Genomic DNA, 18,468 nt, shown 5'->3' with positions numbered 1-18,468 from the left:
TAAGGATTCAAGGAAAATGAGATACTTTGGAATTAGCTTTTAAAAACAGCCTTGTGTAGAGAGAGGGCACTCTAAACAAACTTTTGTGTGCTTTCATTGACAGAAGCAAGTATAATAAGTAATCACCCACCTTAACTAGCAGGATCTTTAAGGGCCAACATGGGGTTCCAGCACTTCAAGTAACCCATAAACAAACTGCTCTAGAAAATAGTGAATTTATGACAGAGGCCTGGAGGGCCACTGTGGAAGTCTTTAAGACCTTACAAGGCGATGCTTCATTGCACTTGCCATATGGCTCTTTGGAGCCTCCTTCACTATCTGCAGGAATGACTGCATTGGACACCAAAGCAGTGATGGGTGCATAACCTCTGGCACTTTCTGTTGGGCCATGATAGTTTGTGGTAGATGGTACAGCTTATTTGCCAGATGACTGGATGACCTAACCTTGAAAAGACTGGCACATTTAGCCTCTTAGACTTTCTCAAAGAACTCCAGAGGTGCAACCTGGGCAGTCACCAAAACCAACTCACTCTGTGAAAATGAATCCCTGACCCACTTGATGCTATGGAAGTGTGCATATGCATGCACTTGGTAAGAAGGTCTAACAGCTTCCTCTTTTAAGCATCTGCTTGCATTTTGCTTTGGTTGAGTGCAGCTGCAATAATTGACTGATGTTGGATGGGCATGTGTAGAGGGGAAGCTCCTGCTCCTTCTTTAGCCACTCTTGGTACAAAGCAATGAAGCTACTAGCAAAATTGAGAGGAGCCAAGCACCCTCCCTCCTAACAGTGAGGGGTCTTGTTCTATTTGATCCGTGTAGGTGACAGGCATGGAGGGAACGTACAAAGAAAGAAAGGAGGGAAAAACTGATACAAAATAGAAGTGGGGGGGGGGGTTTCCTGTTCTGGAAATCCCCCTGTGGTTAAGTAAAACTGCAGACACTGGCAAACACACTGCCCCACCCTCAGGAAGCAAGGGAGTTCTGCTCCCCTCACCTCTGTAGGGTCCTCTGAGCCCTGAGCTCTGACTTCCTTTTGCAGCCTTCGCCAGGCTCAGACTAAGCCTCTCAATGGAAAATAAAGTCACTTCTGATTTTACAAAAACACCAGAAGCGACATTTTTTTGTTGAGAGGCTCAGTCTGAGCCCAGCAGAGGCCATGGATGGACACCTCTGAAGGGGGTGTGCGCCAGGGTGGGCACAGACCTGATCCATGGATAAGTGAATCCACGGATATGGGATACAGGGCCCATATTTAACTCTCCTCTACCACTAGTCTGTGAAAACATGGACAGCCCTGTCACTGGGAAAAGGAGTTGCAAAAGTTGCTGGCTCTGCCTACTGACCAAGGAGGGGAAGTTAATCCTAAGGATAACTGAGTGATCTCTGGGAGACTTGGGAGGAAAACCCAGAGAAGCTTAGACAAGAAGATCCACAGGGGACAGTCAAACCGAACTTTTATCCAATAACAGTTATACCACAATGCAAATATTATGATGTTAAATGAAATTTATCTGATTTACTGATTGCTTTTGTTCTTTTCTAAAAAGTAACATAAAAAGAAAAATTAGTTCTCAATACAAAATGAGAATGAACTATAAATGGTTCATTATTGGGAAATCATTATTATATCTATGAATGAAATGTTAGACACCAAGTTAAATTTAGAAGAACTGATTTGTTTATTACACTATATTGCTCTGGAATTAAATTTGCCACAAGGCTACTAATACTTCACCCGCTTACAGAAGTATAACCTTTACCCAAAAATGGAAGGGAAAAAAGCGACCAAGGAAAGCAGACTACTTAAGTTATGAAAAATAACATTGTTACTAAAAATGACAACCTATTTAAGCCCCAGAAAGAAATAAAAAATACATAAGCAGTTGGGGATAGTTGTTTGTTTATTTGAAGGTGGAATTAAAAATTTAAAAGTGTTGGATATGAAGTGATGAATTTAATATAATTATTATAGTCTCACTTGGAACTGCTTATGTTGGCAAACTATATTTAGGCATAATGTATTATAAATGTAGAAGGATGGTAATAATTTTATGAATTAAGATTCTAATTTATTAAGGAGAAATATGACATAGCAGATGAGTAAATATATTTCTATGGAATTCTGAAAACATTAGTTTTGCATTTTTCTAGCTTAGATACTGTAATTAAAAAAATTCAAAAAGAACAAATCAGAATGAGCAGCACGTCAATTTTCTAGTACGAAAACAATATATTAATTATATATACACTACTCATATATTAGTGTGTATAAGTGCCAAGTACTACTCTTGGTATAATCTCAACTATATGCTAATACTGTTCAATGTGCTGAAATGATTTAAGTCTTGCAAGGACCAAAGAGCTTTACATGTCCAGTAAACTGGATTGCCAAGTTGCCCTTTTAGGTCTATACAAAAAATCACCAAGTCCATCACATGTTACAAGCCATGATAGTATATGCAACTTCCTCGTTCTAGAACAGGGGTGCCCAAACCCCGGCCTTGGGGCCACTTGCGGCCCTCGAGGCATCTCAATGCGGCCCTCAGGGAGCCCCCAGTCTCCCCCTTTGGCCCTCCAGAGATTTGTTGGAGCCCATACTGGCCCGACGCAACTGCTGTCAGCGTGAGGGCGACTGTTTGACCTCTTGCATAAGCTGTGATGAGGGCTCCCGCCACTGCTTGTTGTTTCACATCTGTGATGCAGTAGCAGCAGCAAAGGAAAGGCCAACCTTTCTTTGTGCAAGGCCTTTTATAGGCCCTGAGCTATTGAAAGACCTTCAATCATATAAGTTTATCTTTAATATATTCATTTATGTAAACTTATGTAAATTTGTTCAAATTTTAAATGTAAATTCTTTTTTTTCCCCGGCCCCCAACACAGTGTCAGAGAGACAATGTGGCCCTCCTGCCAAAAACTTTGGACACCCCTGTTCTAGAAGGCCATCTCTGAATGCCAGATGCAAGGGAGTAAAGGATACATGTATATTTAAGTATCTAGCCGGGCACTGTGAGATACAGGAAGCTGGACTAGATGGGTCTTTGGCCTGATCCAGCAGGGCTTTTATGTTCCTAAGCCATGTAGCTGGAAGCAAGTAGTATCACATTAGTTAATGCTTTTAACATATCCTAGAGGAGGGACAGAAAGCAGCAAGCAAAATAATACTCGCACACAAGGAAGCCATTAAATATGCTCAACCCCAATCTGGAAGCATATGGCAATACTGTAGAAGTATCACAGTACAAAGGTAAACTTCCTTCAGTTAGGAACACTAATTGCCCAATTCAACCTTCAGAAAACTGGGATGCCACAGAAGCCACCTACCACCTTGTGCCATTTCAGCAACAACTGCTTGATTCAAACATTATCGCCTCTTAAATTGCAAAAGGCAGAACTATCTTGGCAGGCAGTGCTACTATGTTCTAGGTCCAACTTCTAATGCCACAACTGTGCAAAGCAGAACTCATAACCAATGTGATCTTGGTTGGATTGTGAATCTTGGTTCCAGTGTGATCAGTGGAATGGCTTACATTAGGTATTTTGATACAGAAGACCACCGCCACTACAGGACCCCTCCATCTTTCCTTCACCATTCACCCTGCCTCAAAAATTTTGGATTTTACCTCTTACTCTTAAAAGACAATGCATCAAGGCTTCCATTGCTGTGAGGCATTTCTGCTACTGACTGAATAGGCTGGTGAAAAAATGAGGTCAGACACCAGACATGCAACAGATAGGACTGCAAAGATGGATGGCTACATATTCAGCAGCACTAAAAACTAGGTGAAAAACATGTTGTCCTCACAGGCTTCCCCTTGGTTGGCTGACATAATATATGCTGCACCCAGACAAGATATAGCAAGTGTAAACCAAATGTCACAAAATGGGTGTTGATGATTATGCTATACAGGTGCAGACTATTTATCCACGGATTTTTTTATCTGCGGATTTGTCTCAATGGGGTGGGGGTACTGAAAGTCACACACCTTTGCCTCCTTTGCCCTGCACTGGCTGGCATCTCGCTCCCTTTCCAGGCAGCCCAAAACACTGCAAAAAGGCTCTGCCTCGCCCAGGCAGGGAATAGCCCTGGAGCAGGTTCCCCTTGCGAAGGAACAGTCACATTCCTGGAGCCCCTGAGCCAGCCAAGGCTGAAGAGGGGGGCGGAAAACCCTGTGTAACCAGAACATGTGCAGCGAGGTGGAACTCTCTCTCTCTCTCTCTCTCTCTCTCTCTCACTCACACACACACAGGGGCAGGTGTGGTAGCAACAGAGGGGATTGCTTTAAAAAACCCAGGGAGTGTTTGCCAAATTCTCCCCCCCCCCCTCGATGGTGCAGGCAATCACAAGCAAGACTTCCCACCAAGCAAAGCTTGAGATTCAGCCTACAATCCTCTCCACACTTTCCTGGGAGTAAGCCCCATTGACTGGAATGAGGCTTACTTCTGAGTAGAAACGCATAGGGCTGGACTCTTAAAAGATCAGCATGCCAACTATGAAAGAAGCCAGGCAGCTGGCAATGTGGAGGGCTCAGGAGGGGGAGGCAGGAGGAAGAGGAGAGGAGATTGCTTTAAAAAACCCAGGGAGTGATTGAAGAATCCCCCCCCCCCCAGATGATGCAGGCTCTCCTGCTCCAGCAAGCCTTGGAGAGACAGGTGAGGGTGAGCAGAAAGCCAGACTACAAGTTCCAGAATGCTCTGGGGCAGAGGAGCTTCCATGATGGTGGTGGCCAGGGAGGGCTGCAGGGGCGGCAGCAGCAAAGAGGAGGATGAGAACCTGCAGCACTGTTGGGAGACCGCCTGGGACACAGAGGACGAGGCTTCCCAAGCAAGCTCACCATTCCAACTGTGAAAGAAGCAGGACAGCTGGCAACAGGAGGGCTGAGTACGGAGCGGAGGAGACTGAGAACAGTTGCCTTAGTTTCCTTCCATCCGGAAGTGTCAGGCTGCAGCAAATTTGTGTAACTCTATGGGATTTAGCACAACGCATTTTTTGTTAATCGCGCTGAGTCACAGAACGGAACTAATGCGGATAAATAGGCTTCACCTGCATTTTAAATTTTAAAATCTAACCAGGATTCACAGCAGTTTCCAACAACTTCTAACACAAATACACTTAAAAACAAAACCATATTTTGTTTAATGCATATTAACATAATGATTAGATCAATGTTACACCTCAAGAACAATCCCAGCATGTAGGTCTATTGACTTAATTTTCAACACATTAGGAAAAAAGCTTTACAGTTTGGGGATTTAATAATGGTTACTCCTCTCAGCTGATTAACTAAACCATAATTTGGTAATAATTTTTTTCCTATTCTTCCAGAATATATCTTCTCTGCCAGTATAGTTTTTGATAGGAACAGTATCAGAGGTCCAAAAGGTTAGCCACTGGCCAAGGACTCCCATCCAATTTCACAGAACCCTCCTTTTTAAAACAGCAGCAGAGTGATGTGCTCATTCTGGTAGAGCACTCTGTTGCTGCCTTCTTGAGAAGCAAGTACGATTGGCTGAGGGGATGGGATAAGGTGGGACAACTGGGTTGCCTGCTGGCTTGTCCACCATACTACCACTGCTGAAAACAACCAACATCAGAGATAAGCAGGTGGTGGAGGAAAGCCACTTCCCTCTCCCTCCACCATGGGGAGAAGGGGAAGCCTCAGGGGTCCCATGTCCATGGGGTTCTCCAAAGCAAGTGCCTGTGCCACTGCAACTGGCCCATAGTACAACCTGGTACTGACACTGACTTGTATCTTATACTGCAGTCTATGTTCAAAGAACACACAGCAATGTTAAAGCTTCTACCTAAATTCTTACAGAGCTTGTGACAAATTCAAGGAAATAGTGTTATGCAACATTTGGCCCTTTTCCCGCCCATTTATCAGCTATCAAACTCTGGCCTCTCCCTATCCAAAAGGGGATCTTACTGAGAGGAATTTAGCCACCAATCTAGAATGAGATTCCCAGGACTACCAATTGACCCGATGAAGAAATTTTATTCAGTTACAAAGCACGTTATTGCATCCTCTTGCCTAATTATTGTATGGTCAATTAAATTCTCTCTCTGCTTGTACATTTGTTACGTGAAAATCCCCTTTTTCCCTTCCAAGTTGTGTTTTTATATCTAGTTATGTATTTTGGACTATACAGACCAAGCAAGCAGGCCACTCCTCCCCCAGCACATGTTTCTAAGGGCCATGGCCAAGCTACAAACACATGAATTACACAAACCCCCACTTCCTTGCAGAACCTAATCACTGTGTCTCCTGATTATGCAAAACAAGCATGCACCTATGGAGGAGGAAGTCTATTGTTCTTTTGTTGTAGCTTTAACACTCTTAAGCACCTTATGCAAATTGCCTCCCTCCCCCAGAGCCAAGCTTTGCTGATAACAGAGTTCTGGACCCTTCCACCTTTTCTTTACATACTCCAAGTGTTACTGAGCATGCCCACAGCTCTGGGATACTTCCGGTCAGTTTGAATTGACTTCCAGGTCAAAGACAACTCTTAAGGGAGAACTCAGAGCACATGCGCTCTCTCTCTGACTGCCCACCGGCCGGAGTGGCCAGACTCTTCCTCCAACTCTCCCCCCCCCCGGACAGGTAAATATATCGTTGCGTCTAAATTCCCCCCCCTTCTTCCCTACCTATTCCTCCCTGCTCCCCCATCTTCAGGGGAGGAGGTCTGGTCTAGAGGGTAGAGCCTCCATTTGCCTGAAGATTAACATCCACAAGGTCGCCAGTTCGAGGCCACCGGCACCGTGCGACCTTGAAGCAGCTGGCAAGCTGCAGCTGAGCTGTTCCATCTGCTCGGAGCGTGGGAGGATGGAGGCCAGAATGTTAAACCAGATCGGAGTGTAACAGCTTGAATGTGGTGGTTCTTGAAAGAGAGAACCTTCTTTCAATTTGTAAAAATCCCTGCGTGGATTTAATAAGCCTGCCTGTGTAAACCGCCTTGAATAAAGTCTTGAATAAAGACCAAGAAAGGCGGTATATAAATACTGTATATTATTATTATATTATTATCTTTAGTCAGCAACTGGGTTTAGCAGATTAAGGAACCCCTATAATACCTCCCTACTTTCTGTCCATTTCTGATTCTTTTTCGGATGCACCCCAAAATACATAGCACACGCATCCACCACTAGTTAGGTACACCAGACCAGTACTAGAAATCTATACTTATCGATTCTCTATGTGTATTATGTTTTACCTTTGTGTATTTTTGCAATAAAAATATAATCCTTTGATTGAAAGTTACCTTTCTCCCAGTCTCATTAAGCTAAACAAGAGATTTCTTTGCTCTACGCTGTCTTGTATCCAGCCTATGGTCCCAAAAGTTTCCAGAAGGCTAATATAAATAATTCCCCTAAACAAAACAGCCTTTTTGGTAACACATTCTCATCCATCTGGAGAAAAAAAGACAGCCTTCTGAAGAAGCAAAGGAGTTAAATGGCCTCTCCTCCCAGGTCGTTCTCCCCCAAAAGCTGCCAGCCTGTCTCCCTGGTCCAGGCTCATTTTGGATCGTCCACCCTTAGCTTGCTGAATTCACTATTTGCAAACTTGCTTATCTGTGAGTGGCAAAATTGCTAGTTTCTCTCAGTATCTGTGCCTCTGTTCCCCTTATCCACTATGCAGAGATCTTGCAGAAGCTGCAAAGACCTTCAGAATGGTGCCTGTGGCCAGTATGGACTCCTTTAAAATGGCCTTCTGGCAGCTTCCGCTGGTTGTTTCAAAGGGGTCTGCACTGATTGTGGGTACCATTCAAAAGGTCCCTGCAGCCTATGGAAGGCATCTGCAGTATTCAGAGACGTTCTGGCACTTCCTACTGCTTTCTGCTGGCTTCCTGAAGGTCCCTGCTGGATTCTTCTGATGGCAGGGAAGGTACCCCTTGTATCTAACACCACTGATCCAATAGGATCAACAATTTGTTTTCTGCAAATTCGCTATTCACAAGAATTTCCAAGAACCTAATTCTAACAGATAAGAACTGACTATATCTATATTCATTTAACATCTAATCAGAAATAAAAAATGATTCTTAACAGATTCTCTCCAGGAACTGTGCTGTCAGCTAGGACTCGATGCAACTGTCATTGATGGAAGAGGGTCACCCCTCACTTAGGGTTGATGAAATGCAATTCTTGGCTCATCTCGATAGTGAAATGCTATATAGGGAGACACTGAGAGTATGGAATGTTAAAGCCCTCCCCAACTTCTTAGTGTTCTTACCAGGTAAGGGGGAGAGGGAGTTAAACCCACAGCAGCCTTTTAAGCTTTCTCATCCCATTTTACCATCTAATGGAACTTAAGTCATCAGGACATAGGAAATATTTCATGCTCCACCTCCACCTCGCCACCATAACAGCAAGAGCCAAAGATGCAAAGCAGACCAAAGACTGTTGTAACACTATTTGGGTACGTCTACTAGACATTACAGAGCGGAAAGCTAAATATAAGGCTGTTCTCTGTGGCAGATACACAATTAGCATAATTAGTTTGGCCCTTAAATGGCTGACGTGCACACTACAGCACCATATATTTACTTGCGGGTAACTGGACAGTATAGTAAAATTAATACTTTATTTGGTATTTGGTTAAGTAGCAACTCCAGTTAACCAGCATCTTCTTCCACTGTCTCAAATGGGCAGATAAGCGGCACACTCAAGACTGGCATTACAAAGCGTGGGTTAAGCAAGCTCTGCCTTCCTTCCTTATTCACAAGGACCATCTAGGAATGGAGACATTCCACTTCCTACTTTATGAGAGCCTCCAGTTCCTGGAAGGCCCTCATGAAGAAAGACAGAGCAGCAAGACAGAGCCATGGGGGTGGGTGGGCAGCCTGCAGGTCTTGTGAAGATTGTGTTGGTTATCATATTAAGTAACCAGCAAATCCTCTTGCCATTGCATGCCAGATTACAACAGGTTTACTATTTGTTGTTTAAAGCAGTGGTTCCCAAACTTACCTTGGTCACAGTGCCCTTCTTTCATGGTACCCTGTTATGGCAGCAGTGAGGGAGGGCAAGATTATCGCCAGGACTCCCCCAAACTCACTCGTGAGAATCGCACAATATTGGTCTGGCCAAGATGGCAGTGCCTGGGAGAGGTGGGAAGAAGAGGCCACCAAGGAATCCCACAGAGACCCTGTGAGTACACTGTAGCGCCCTGGGGTGCCATACCACACTGTTTGGGAATCAGTGGTTTAAAGAAACTATGAAAGAATTTTCTGCTACTTCTTCAGAAATTTTATCACCACAAAAAGTTACTTCAAGTTGCTTTCCTGTTACTTGATTATGGTTAGAGATAGATAAATGAACAATGAAGGAAGTATAAATGTCTGTGGTATGTATAACTATGCCATGCTCATTTCTGATCACTAAATTTTGCACATTTTAATGTGGTTTCCAAATCCTGCAAAACCTGATAACCAGATAACCAGAGAAGACAGTAAGACAAAACGTGCATCTACACTGAGTTATATTGCCACTACTAAATTTCTTAAAATTGATCATAGCAAACGTTCTGTTAAATAAAGCAGGTGGCCTGCCACTATTAGCATAGCCCAGACTCACAATCTTGTACACATTTACTTGAGAATACGTAAATACTTCAAAACAAACATGCACAGGGTTGTGTTACATGTGTGGTTAATTTTTTTAGCATCTTAATTGCTGCTGTCATTGGTCCACATAGTGACGTGGGATGAAAGTTGTATTGAGGGGTGAACAGCGACAGTCTCTTGCCTGTGGTCCCCAACAAACCTGATCTTGGCCTCAACATTTCTAACACTGAAAAAATACTTACACGCATGAGTTGCATAGCATTATTCCTTGGGACTTAGTGATATTATCTCTTGTGAGGGAGTTCTGGTTCTGACACATGCTCTCTTTTTTTTATTGATGTATAATGTTAACGTATACATTCACTTATATTTACATAATCATAAACCAACAATCTTTTTTCCCCTTTTTTCCCTTCCCCCTTGAAGAGCAACCATTAACATTAAGTATTTATATCTGCAGCCATAAGCACACCTTTTGGATTTTATCCATTATAACAGTATTGGCCCCCCCTTCCCTTATTCATCTTATATATCTCAACCATCTGACACATGCTCTCAATTTCTCCAAATTTGTTCAGCTTGAGCCACTTAAAGAAATTGGAGAAACTGGAAGTGACATTTTTAATGCCTTATAAGGCATTGGGAGGCCTAGGAAAGCCCTCCAGGCATTAAAAGGCATTAAAAACATCCTCGGCTTCTGCTGGGCTCAGAAGCCTCTGGAAGCGGGGGGTGGGGGGATGCTGGGGGACCCCGGACCCGATCTGCAGATAAGTGAATTTACAGATAGGGATTCGCCGATATGGGGCCCCCTGTATTTTATTTTTGAATGCAAAGGGAAATTCCTCATGTCTAACACAAACAACCTTCAGAAAGTAGGCATTCAGAGTTTTATACCTCCTCAGAGATCCCCTCTTTTCATGGCCTCCAAAAGGTTAGTCTGAGCAGAAACAGTTATCTGAACTTTCTAATAAGAATATTAAAAAAAATAAATACTATGTTATTCAAAAAAAAGAGTAATTCTCAAAAGTAACAAAGGCTAAAGTGAGCCTCAGGTTCTAAACCTTGCTACTTACTCTGGTCGGCAAATCACCAGGTCTCCCTTATTAGTGCCATATGCCAATCCCAAACCTGGCTCTGGCAGCCAGCGAGCAGAATTTATGCTGACATGTCTCCTTTGGTCAGCAGGCATCGGGTACAAGACGTTGAACACTCTCTGGAAGAAAAGAAAAAGGAATAACCAGTGATTAACAGATAATGTTGTGTTAGCCAAAAATCTGTCACAACAGCTCAAAGTATACATGCTCCCCAATTTGATGTTCGAGTTACAGGCGGGTTGCGTAAGCATTTTCACTCAGGCGCAATACACTCTTTGCTGTTAATTCTGTGCAGGCACAGAACCTGTTCCAACCTATGTTGGTATCAAGTTACAAACAAATCTCTGGAACCCAACTTCTCTGTAAGTAGTGGGGCTTGATGTATTTAATCAGCTGCAATGACAGTACTTATCAGGTTGGACTTAAGTGTGATCATAATTTTCTAGTTCTGTTATAAAGGTCCACTTTTGCATCGGCTACAGCGAATAAGGAAAGGCATGAGCAGGATGCAGCATTTCAGTAATGTAAGGGTGCTGAAGTTATCCGTAGAATGGGGAAAGCTAGACTGCACCCATGATCAGGACATAAAGAAAACAGACCAAGAGTTTGCATGGTTGAGATAATGGTATAAACCATTAGCATTGATAAGACACTATTTCCAATGCAGTTGATATTTGTTTAAAAGACTGATATGCTGGTTTTCTTCTTAAAAGTCAAGATACTTGGTGACTCATAAGCAATAAAAACACAAGGGATATCACACAATAAATGAAATACAGTAAGAACAAAAACAGGGTTGCCACTAAAATTTTATTTTTCATTTCCCTGACTTTCCCTGACAAACATTTGTTAATTTCCCTGACCACCATTCAAATACAACCACAAGTTAAAAAATGAATAGGTCGTGTTGCATTAATGCGAGGCTTAATGAAATGTTCCACTCTACAACTACACAAATCTCAACTGCAAAAATATTTGTCAAAGTAAGAGATTTAATATCAGCTTCTTTTAACATTAACTGCAGCAACATCTGTTTTGCAATTGCACCAAAAACTACACCAAGATACAAGCATACTGCGATGATTTAATTTTCAGGTTCTTCTGATGTAATGGTCTTTGTGCATGAGACTCCACAGCTCTAATTCCCATGTTACTTAGTTCAAAGGTTTTGTAGCACACTTTACAATAACCATGAAAGCAACTGGTGATAGCCATGGAACGAAGTCAGAATGAAGTTTGAAATCCAGTCACTGCATAATAAAAACTGTTCTCTTGGAAGCCATCTTCAAAATATGGTTTCAGATACAGCCGTACACAGAACCACCTGGCTGACACAAAGATGTTAGCAGATTTGTTTTCTGGCAAGTAGGAACTTTCCAAAGCTGGGAAAGTTTCACTTTCACATTCCAGAAAGTGTAATGAGCAGATCAACAGCAAGAAAGGAGGTGGAGTTTCTGCAATCTAGAAAAGTAGACAACCCTCATTTGCAACCTTTATGGAGAAGTCAGGAAAGAGGGTGAGAGAGCTGGTACTCTGTAAACTCCATCAGGAACAAGCATTCACATTTGCAAAATTTACTTTGCATGGTGCAGAGTAGAAAATGGTAGTTGTCTGAAATCCAACAGCAACAAAATTTATTTGCAACTCTGTGCTGGGTTTAGTAGGAGACAAAACGTCTATTCCATACACAAGCATGACCCAAAAACATGCTTATTTTTATATGTAAGTTGAATGCATTACTAGCAGGTAGGGATGAAAACAGATGTTTAAAGTTTGCATATGTTTAAACTAGCCTTGCTTTGCAAATGCTACAGGCAGATCTTGGAAATCATGCAGGGACAGAGCTCAACAAACACATTAGGCTGGTTGCTGGGGGCGAAGCTGAGAAAAAGGTGGAGCAGGGAAAGGGCATCATTAAGTTTTACTTGTATTCTGCTACTTCTCTATTCCAGTTGCCACAAGAACAGATCATGCTCTGCAGCAGCAGGTCAAAAACCCAATGCTTGAATGCATATTAGAGAGCCGGGGTGGTATAGTGGTTTGGGAGGTGGACTCAGACCTGGAAGATCCAGGTTCAAATCCTATCTCAGTCATGAAGCTTCCTGGGTGACCTTGGGCCAGTCACTTTCTCTCAGCCTCACCTACCTCACAGGGTTGCTGTGAGGACAAAAGTAGGGCAACAGCTGTGTACAGCCCTGAGCTCCTTGGAGAAAGGGCGGTACAAAAATGTGAAAAATAAATAAAATTTTAATCACAATTTCCCTGACTTTCCCTGACTTCAGACCACTTTCCCTGACCAATTTCCATTTCCCTGACTTTCCAGAAAGTGGCAACCCTGAATAAAAAAAATACAAAACCATAAAAATACAGCACATATTTAAAAAAAGACAACAGCTTACAATCAGGGAAACAACTTTACAGGAGGGAACAACTAGAGCAAAAAGGTTAACTGAAATGAAAAGGTTTCCAGCCCATCAGGTCACCAGGAATGAGGCATTTCTTAACTCTATTGGAAAGGAGTTCCAAAACTGGCACCACCAGAGAGAATGGCCTTCCCCCTCACTGTCGCCAGCCTAGCTTCAATCGCAGCAGCGCATGCAGAAGGGCTCTGCCAGATGACAGGTTGCAATGCAGGGGAGGAGGCAGTCCTTCATATTATTACTAGCATGAGTATTCATAAACTACTTTTCAGCAAAAAGTAGTTCACAAACTGGTTTATAAAACAAATCAATGATTCTGGTCCCCAAAGGGCTCTGTCTAAAAGTTTTGTAAAAGACACCAGTAACAGCCAAAAGGAAAGGTGCCTTTGCTAAGGTGAAAAGGGACGACTGCTCTCCCCCTGCTAACTGTAAAAGGACATCACTTTAAAAGGTTCCTCCTTGCGCAGTTAGTACGGGTTCATATATCATGATCTGAGACTATGAAGGGGCTTTAAAGTAAAAACCAATATCCTGAATTGTACCTGGAAACAAACCGGCAGTCACAGGAGCAGCAACTCAGAGTAAAACCACCATGCACCCATGAGCCTATCATTATATCTTGATGAAGCCTCCCACCCTCTGTTTCCCATTCTTCCTCTTACCTTTTAAAGGACAGGAATCCTTTCTACTGTATATCTGTACAGCACCCAGCACAGTGAGCTCACAGTCAAACCTTTTTTGGCTATAGTAATGCAGTGATCAACAAAGATGCACCAATGAAGTTCTGCACCACACAAAGGCAACACTAATATATTATCAAATGGCTCCTCCAAGATTTATTTGCAAGACAGATATTAATCGGAGCTCTTTGCCCTTTTATTTAGCTCAGCAGTCAGTGTTCTTCCAAGAAGTTCAGTGTCAATTGAGGCTTGTCAAGTCCCTAGAGTTTTCTTCAATACTTACACAATCTCAGCATACTTGTCCTATTCTTCTCTCAACTAGGTAGCAAAGAATCTTATGTACACTGATAGCATCTGTTGCCATGGAGATTATGGTGCGCACTTCAATTTTAATGGGGTTATGATAACAGAAAGGCATTTATAAAAGCAAAGAAGCATTAATTCAGAAAATAAGCATTGTTTGAAGTGTGACAGGATGAAAAGAAGGAGCCCGGTGATTATCCTGTAAATGTATTTCATGAGTAAACACTTGCTCTTGGGCAACTGTTTCTTGCTAAGGCACAATGGCTTGCAAAACGTCTTTCCTGAGCTCTCCTTCAGTTCTTGCAATCACTATAATGCACACTCTTCTTAGAAGCTACTTGGAAATTTCTGGCTTGTCTGCAGCCATCAGAAAAAGTTTCTCAGCAATAATAATAATAATAATAATAACAGGTATTTATATACTGCCTTTCCTGGTCTTTATTCAAGACTTTATTCAAGGCGGTTTACATAGGCAGGCTTTATTAAATCCCTTATTAAATAGGGATTTTTACAATTTCAAAGAAGGTTCTTTCTTTCAAGAATGACTACATTCAAGGTGTTTCATTCCGATCTGGCTTCACATTCTGGCCTCCATCCTCCCACGCTCAGAGCAGATGGAATTGCTCGGCTTCAGCTTGTCAGCTGCTCCAAGGTCGCACGGTGCCGGTGGCCTCGAACTGGCGACCTTGTGGATATTATCTTCAGGCAGACGGAGGCTCTACCCTCTAGACCAGACCTGAGCAAACAGAACTCAGAGGAATATGAGGCTACAGTCTTGCATACCCCAGTTCTTGTGTACTATGAAAGTACCAGCTAACAAAAGTATGCATAGTTAGAAAACCATGTCCACACAAACTGGTTTCATTCAACACACTTCTCAGTTGTTATCTTCACCTTTCCCCACATTCTCTGAAAACAGGTAGATGTCATGCAGTGTTAAGGGGCAATGACATCCACGTGTGTGATAATTATTAGATAAAAGCAGCAAGGATAGCTATACTGACATAATTACCACTCTCAGCAGTGGCTGAAATCTGGTTAATTAGCCTGATGCAGTTATACAGATGAACTAATGTAGTCACATCCATTAGCAGCCTCTCAGGATCTATCCAGATAAGGTTGGCTTTGTGCCATAAATGCAAAGCTCCTGCAAGAAATCAAGCCGTCTTGATTTCTCCCTCAAGAGGGAGAATTTCTGTTGAAAGGAAGTCATTTTTATAGCACAATAGTGCAGCACTAGGAAATGAGATTTTATCCCCCTGCTAGCATATGTTTTAAGCAGCTCAAAGTGCAATTGCTTAAGTATTATGGGTATCTATTGGCTCAAGTCCATTTTACCACTAGTAATAAGAAACAAGGAGATTTTTTTCTGGTCCCTGCCCCTGGCCAGAAAACTAAAGTCCCTGGGAAGTTGTACCTGCTGCCTCCCAGGATGAACATCATGGCAAGAGGAGGATCCCTCTGGCCCCACTACTGACCAGACAATGAAACTGCTGCTCTTCACACTCCCTGCCCGAAAAGAAATCCACCTGCATTTATTTGTGGAGAAGCGAGTGGAGGCACTGGCCAGAGAACTCAGGGGTTCCTGGGTTGTTTCGTATTGGTATTGTAAGCCCCCAAGGAGATCATTTTGATCAGAAGACATCAGTCTGTAAATAAATATGCTGTGAGTCACCTTGAACATTTCTTACAGGAGGGAAGGTGGGATACGAATACTTTAAATAAACTATTCTTCTCCCCTCTCCCAGCTGGTTGTGCAGAGCAAGTGTGGGCATGTGGGGGAGGGGGACTTTGAGGTTATATTCCTTTTCTTCCTCAAAACAAACTAAAAAAAGCTGTAAAAGTCTTGCTGCCTTTCCTTTTTCAGCAAAACTGTCCTTTCAGCATTATGCAGGAGCGGGATACTGTGCTACTAGCACTGAATTTAGGTAAGCATTATGTTAGTGCTGTTCTCTGTCATATGGAATGCCTCCAGAAGAAATCCAGAAATTAACCAATATAGATTATTCTTCTGTAAATTAGGAAAAATAACTCTCCCCCACTTAATTACTAAGTAGTAGTAGAAGAGATATTACTAAACAGTTAAATTTAGCATGAACATGAAAAGTGTTAAAACCAAAATATATTAACCAAGCCAACCTACAACTAAGGAAAATAAAGTATCCAACTCAACATTTTAAGGACAATGTCTAAAAGCAGTATATGCCCCCCCCCGGTCCTGGAATGATAAAACAAAATAGTATGTTGTTGAGCTAATTTTGGTGGAATGGAGCTTGAGAAGACAAACCAGAGGACAAACCTTGCCTGATGAGAAATGTGTGCAAATCAAAAGCTTGCAGGCTTGAACAGGGGAGTACAATTAGTCCAGTACTGTTCTGCCCTCACTCACATGGATTTTATAGCCCACACTTCTCAATTCCAAAATAACATACCCCATACAAACGGTCATTCTACCACACATCTGCATCCAATATGTGGTAAAATCTTCTTTACCACTTGGTAGGATGATTGAGACAACCAACTTACCCCTTGGTTAGATAGCTTACAGCACAATAGGTTGGCCATTTGTACAGACTCATCTGAAATTAGCAACCAAACAGCCAGCCAGCATATATAGGTGGTGTCTTGGTATCCACGTGGGATCCGTTCCTGGATCCCCCCCAGATACCAAAAACCACAGATGAAAAATGTGCAGTTAGGCAACTCTTAAAATCTTTGAAGGTGACCAGAGTTCTGGGGGCTTCAGAAAGTCTGCCAAGGCCTCTAGGAGGCCTCAGACACCTTTTTCAAGTCCTTCAAAAGCCTTAAAATGTCATTTCCAGTTTTGCTTCCCAGTGGCCTTAGAAGGCTTTCTGAGGCTCACAGAGGCCTCCATGGGCCTCAGAAGAGCCTACTGAAGCTTCAGGTTGAGTTGAATCTGGCTCAATGTGGGTTCCCCAGACCTGCGTTGAGCCAGATCCACTGATACAAAATCCACGGATAAATAGGCTCAACCTGTATAATCAAAAATCCCACTCCAGGCTAGATTTCAGAATTCAGTTCTAAGGAATCAGTATTTGTACTATGAATATTTTGTAAGAAGCTGAATGCAAGCAAAAGATTCAAAGAAGCGTTTACTTGCCAAGATTGTTAAAAAGTGCTCCTATTCTGCTATCTCTTCCTCAAAGAGAAGGTCATTTATGATCTTTGGCCAGGGAGGGGAAATGTTTCATCAAAACATCATTGCCTTCATGATTTCCTATGTATTTGGTAAATAAGGATATGAATTAAATAAAGTTGACTGACACATAACAGTCTATACTCTCTAGGATCCTGAAGCTTAAAAACAAGGAACTACTGGCCCTGAAAATGAGAAGCAAACTTGTATGCTTTGAATTCTGGCCCATTTTCTCACTAACCATTTCATATACCCTTTGAAGGATATTTCCTGAAATGCTTTGAACGTGTTTTCTTTAATAATCCTTTTCTTGCTTAAGATAATTGACTGCAAGGTTGAGTTCTTTGCTGCTTACTTTTAAGATGGGCTGCCTGATTATTTGGCACTCACCACTATACAACATAGCATGCTAATCTCCGGAAAGGAATTCTGGAGAGAAGAGGACCAAACTAAGGTCTTTAAGTCCAAGTAAATGATTAAGTTGCTTACTGGAGGCTATTTTTGCCATAATTTCAGTACTTTTGTGAATGGTGAATATGCTGAAGCAGTATGTTTTGATAACTACAGGCCAGATAAAGCAGTTCCAAACCCCATCTTGCTTATGCCTTGTCCAAACAGAACAACAACATCAGCTTGGGGAGAACAGTTGAATCAAGTAATCATTGCAGCACCAAAATTCTATTAAACATATTAATATACCACTTTAACAAAAAGAGTTCACCCAGGGAAAAAATTAAAAGGAAAAAAAGCTGGTTTCCTGTTCCAAAGGCGCTCATGATTTTAAAAAAAGGAGGGAGGAAGACACCAGCACATAACAACTGGAAAAGACACTATGCAGGTCTGAACAAGGCCAGTTGCTCTCTACCCACTAAATGTAAGAGAACCACAGAGATGCTTCCTACATTTGCACTCCAATCACTGCAGGAGTGCTCTCTGGAAACACCCTATGTGAACACTCCCCAACTCACGCAAGTAGGGCGCAATCCTAACCCCTTATGTCAGTACTTTCCAGCACTGGCACAGCGATGCCAATGGGACATATGCTGCACCCTGCAGTTGGATGTCACTCACGGAGGCCTCCTCAAGTAAGGAAATGTTTGTTCCCTTACCTCAGAGCTGCACTGCCCTTAAGTCAGTGCTGGAAAGCACTGACATAAGGGGTTAGGATTGCGCCCTAATTTGGTTTTTTGGGGGCTGTGCAAGGGGAGCCCCTTGTGCTCACTACCTGGTGCTCTGTAAGCTGGTATCATTTCCAG

At 42.5% G+C, this 18,468-nt stretch overlaps 1 protein-coding gene across 2 annotated transcripts in view; it reads right to left on the bottom strand.

Annotated features, from left to right (window-relative positions):
* AMBRA1 (autophagy and beclin 1 regulator 1) overlaps positions 1-18,468 on the bottom strand; it is a 177,550-nt gene that overhangs the window by 31,590 nt on the left and 127,492 nt on the right. For both annotated transcript variants that reach the window (XM_066636722.1, XM_066636723.1), the window contains one exon: positions 10,632-10,771. In XM_066636722.1, the coding sequence (XP_066492819.1) occupies positions 10,632-10,771 (140 nt within the window). The remainder of the gene's footprint in view (positions 1-10,631; positions 10,772-18,468) is intronic.

This window comes from Tiliqua scincoides, chromosome 1, assembly GCF_035046505.1.
Source record: "Tiliqua scincoides isolate rTilSci1 chromosome 1, rTilSci1.hap2, whole genome shotgun sequence".
In the NCBI taxonomy this organism is placed as follows: domain Eukaryota; kingdom Metazoa; phylum Chordata; class Lepidosauria; order Squamata; family Scincidae; genus Tiliqua; species Tiliqua scincoides.
The sequence above is the reverse complement of the archived record's forward strand: the minus strand, read 5'-3'. Positions and strand labels throughout refer to the sequence as shown.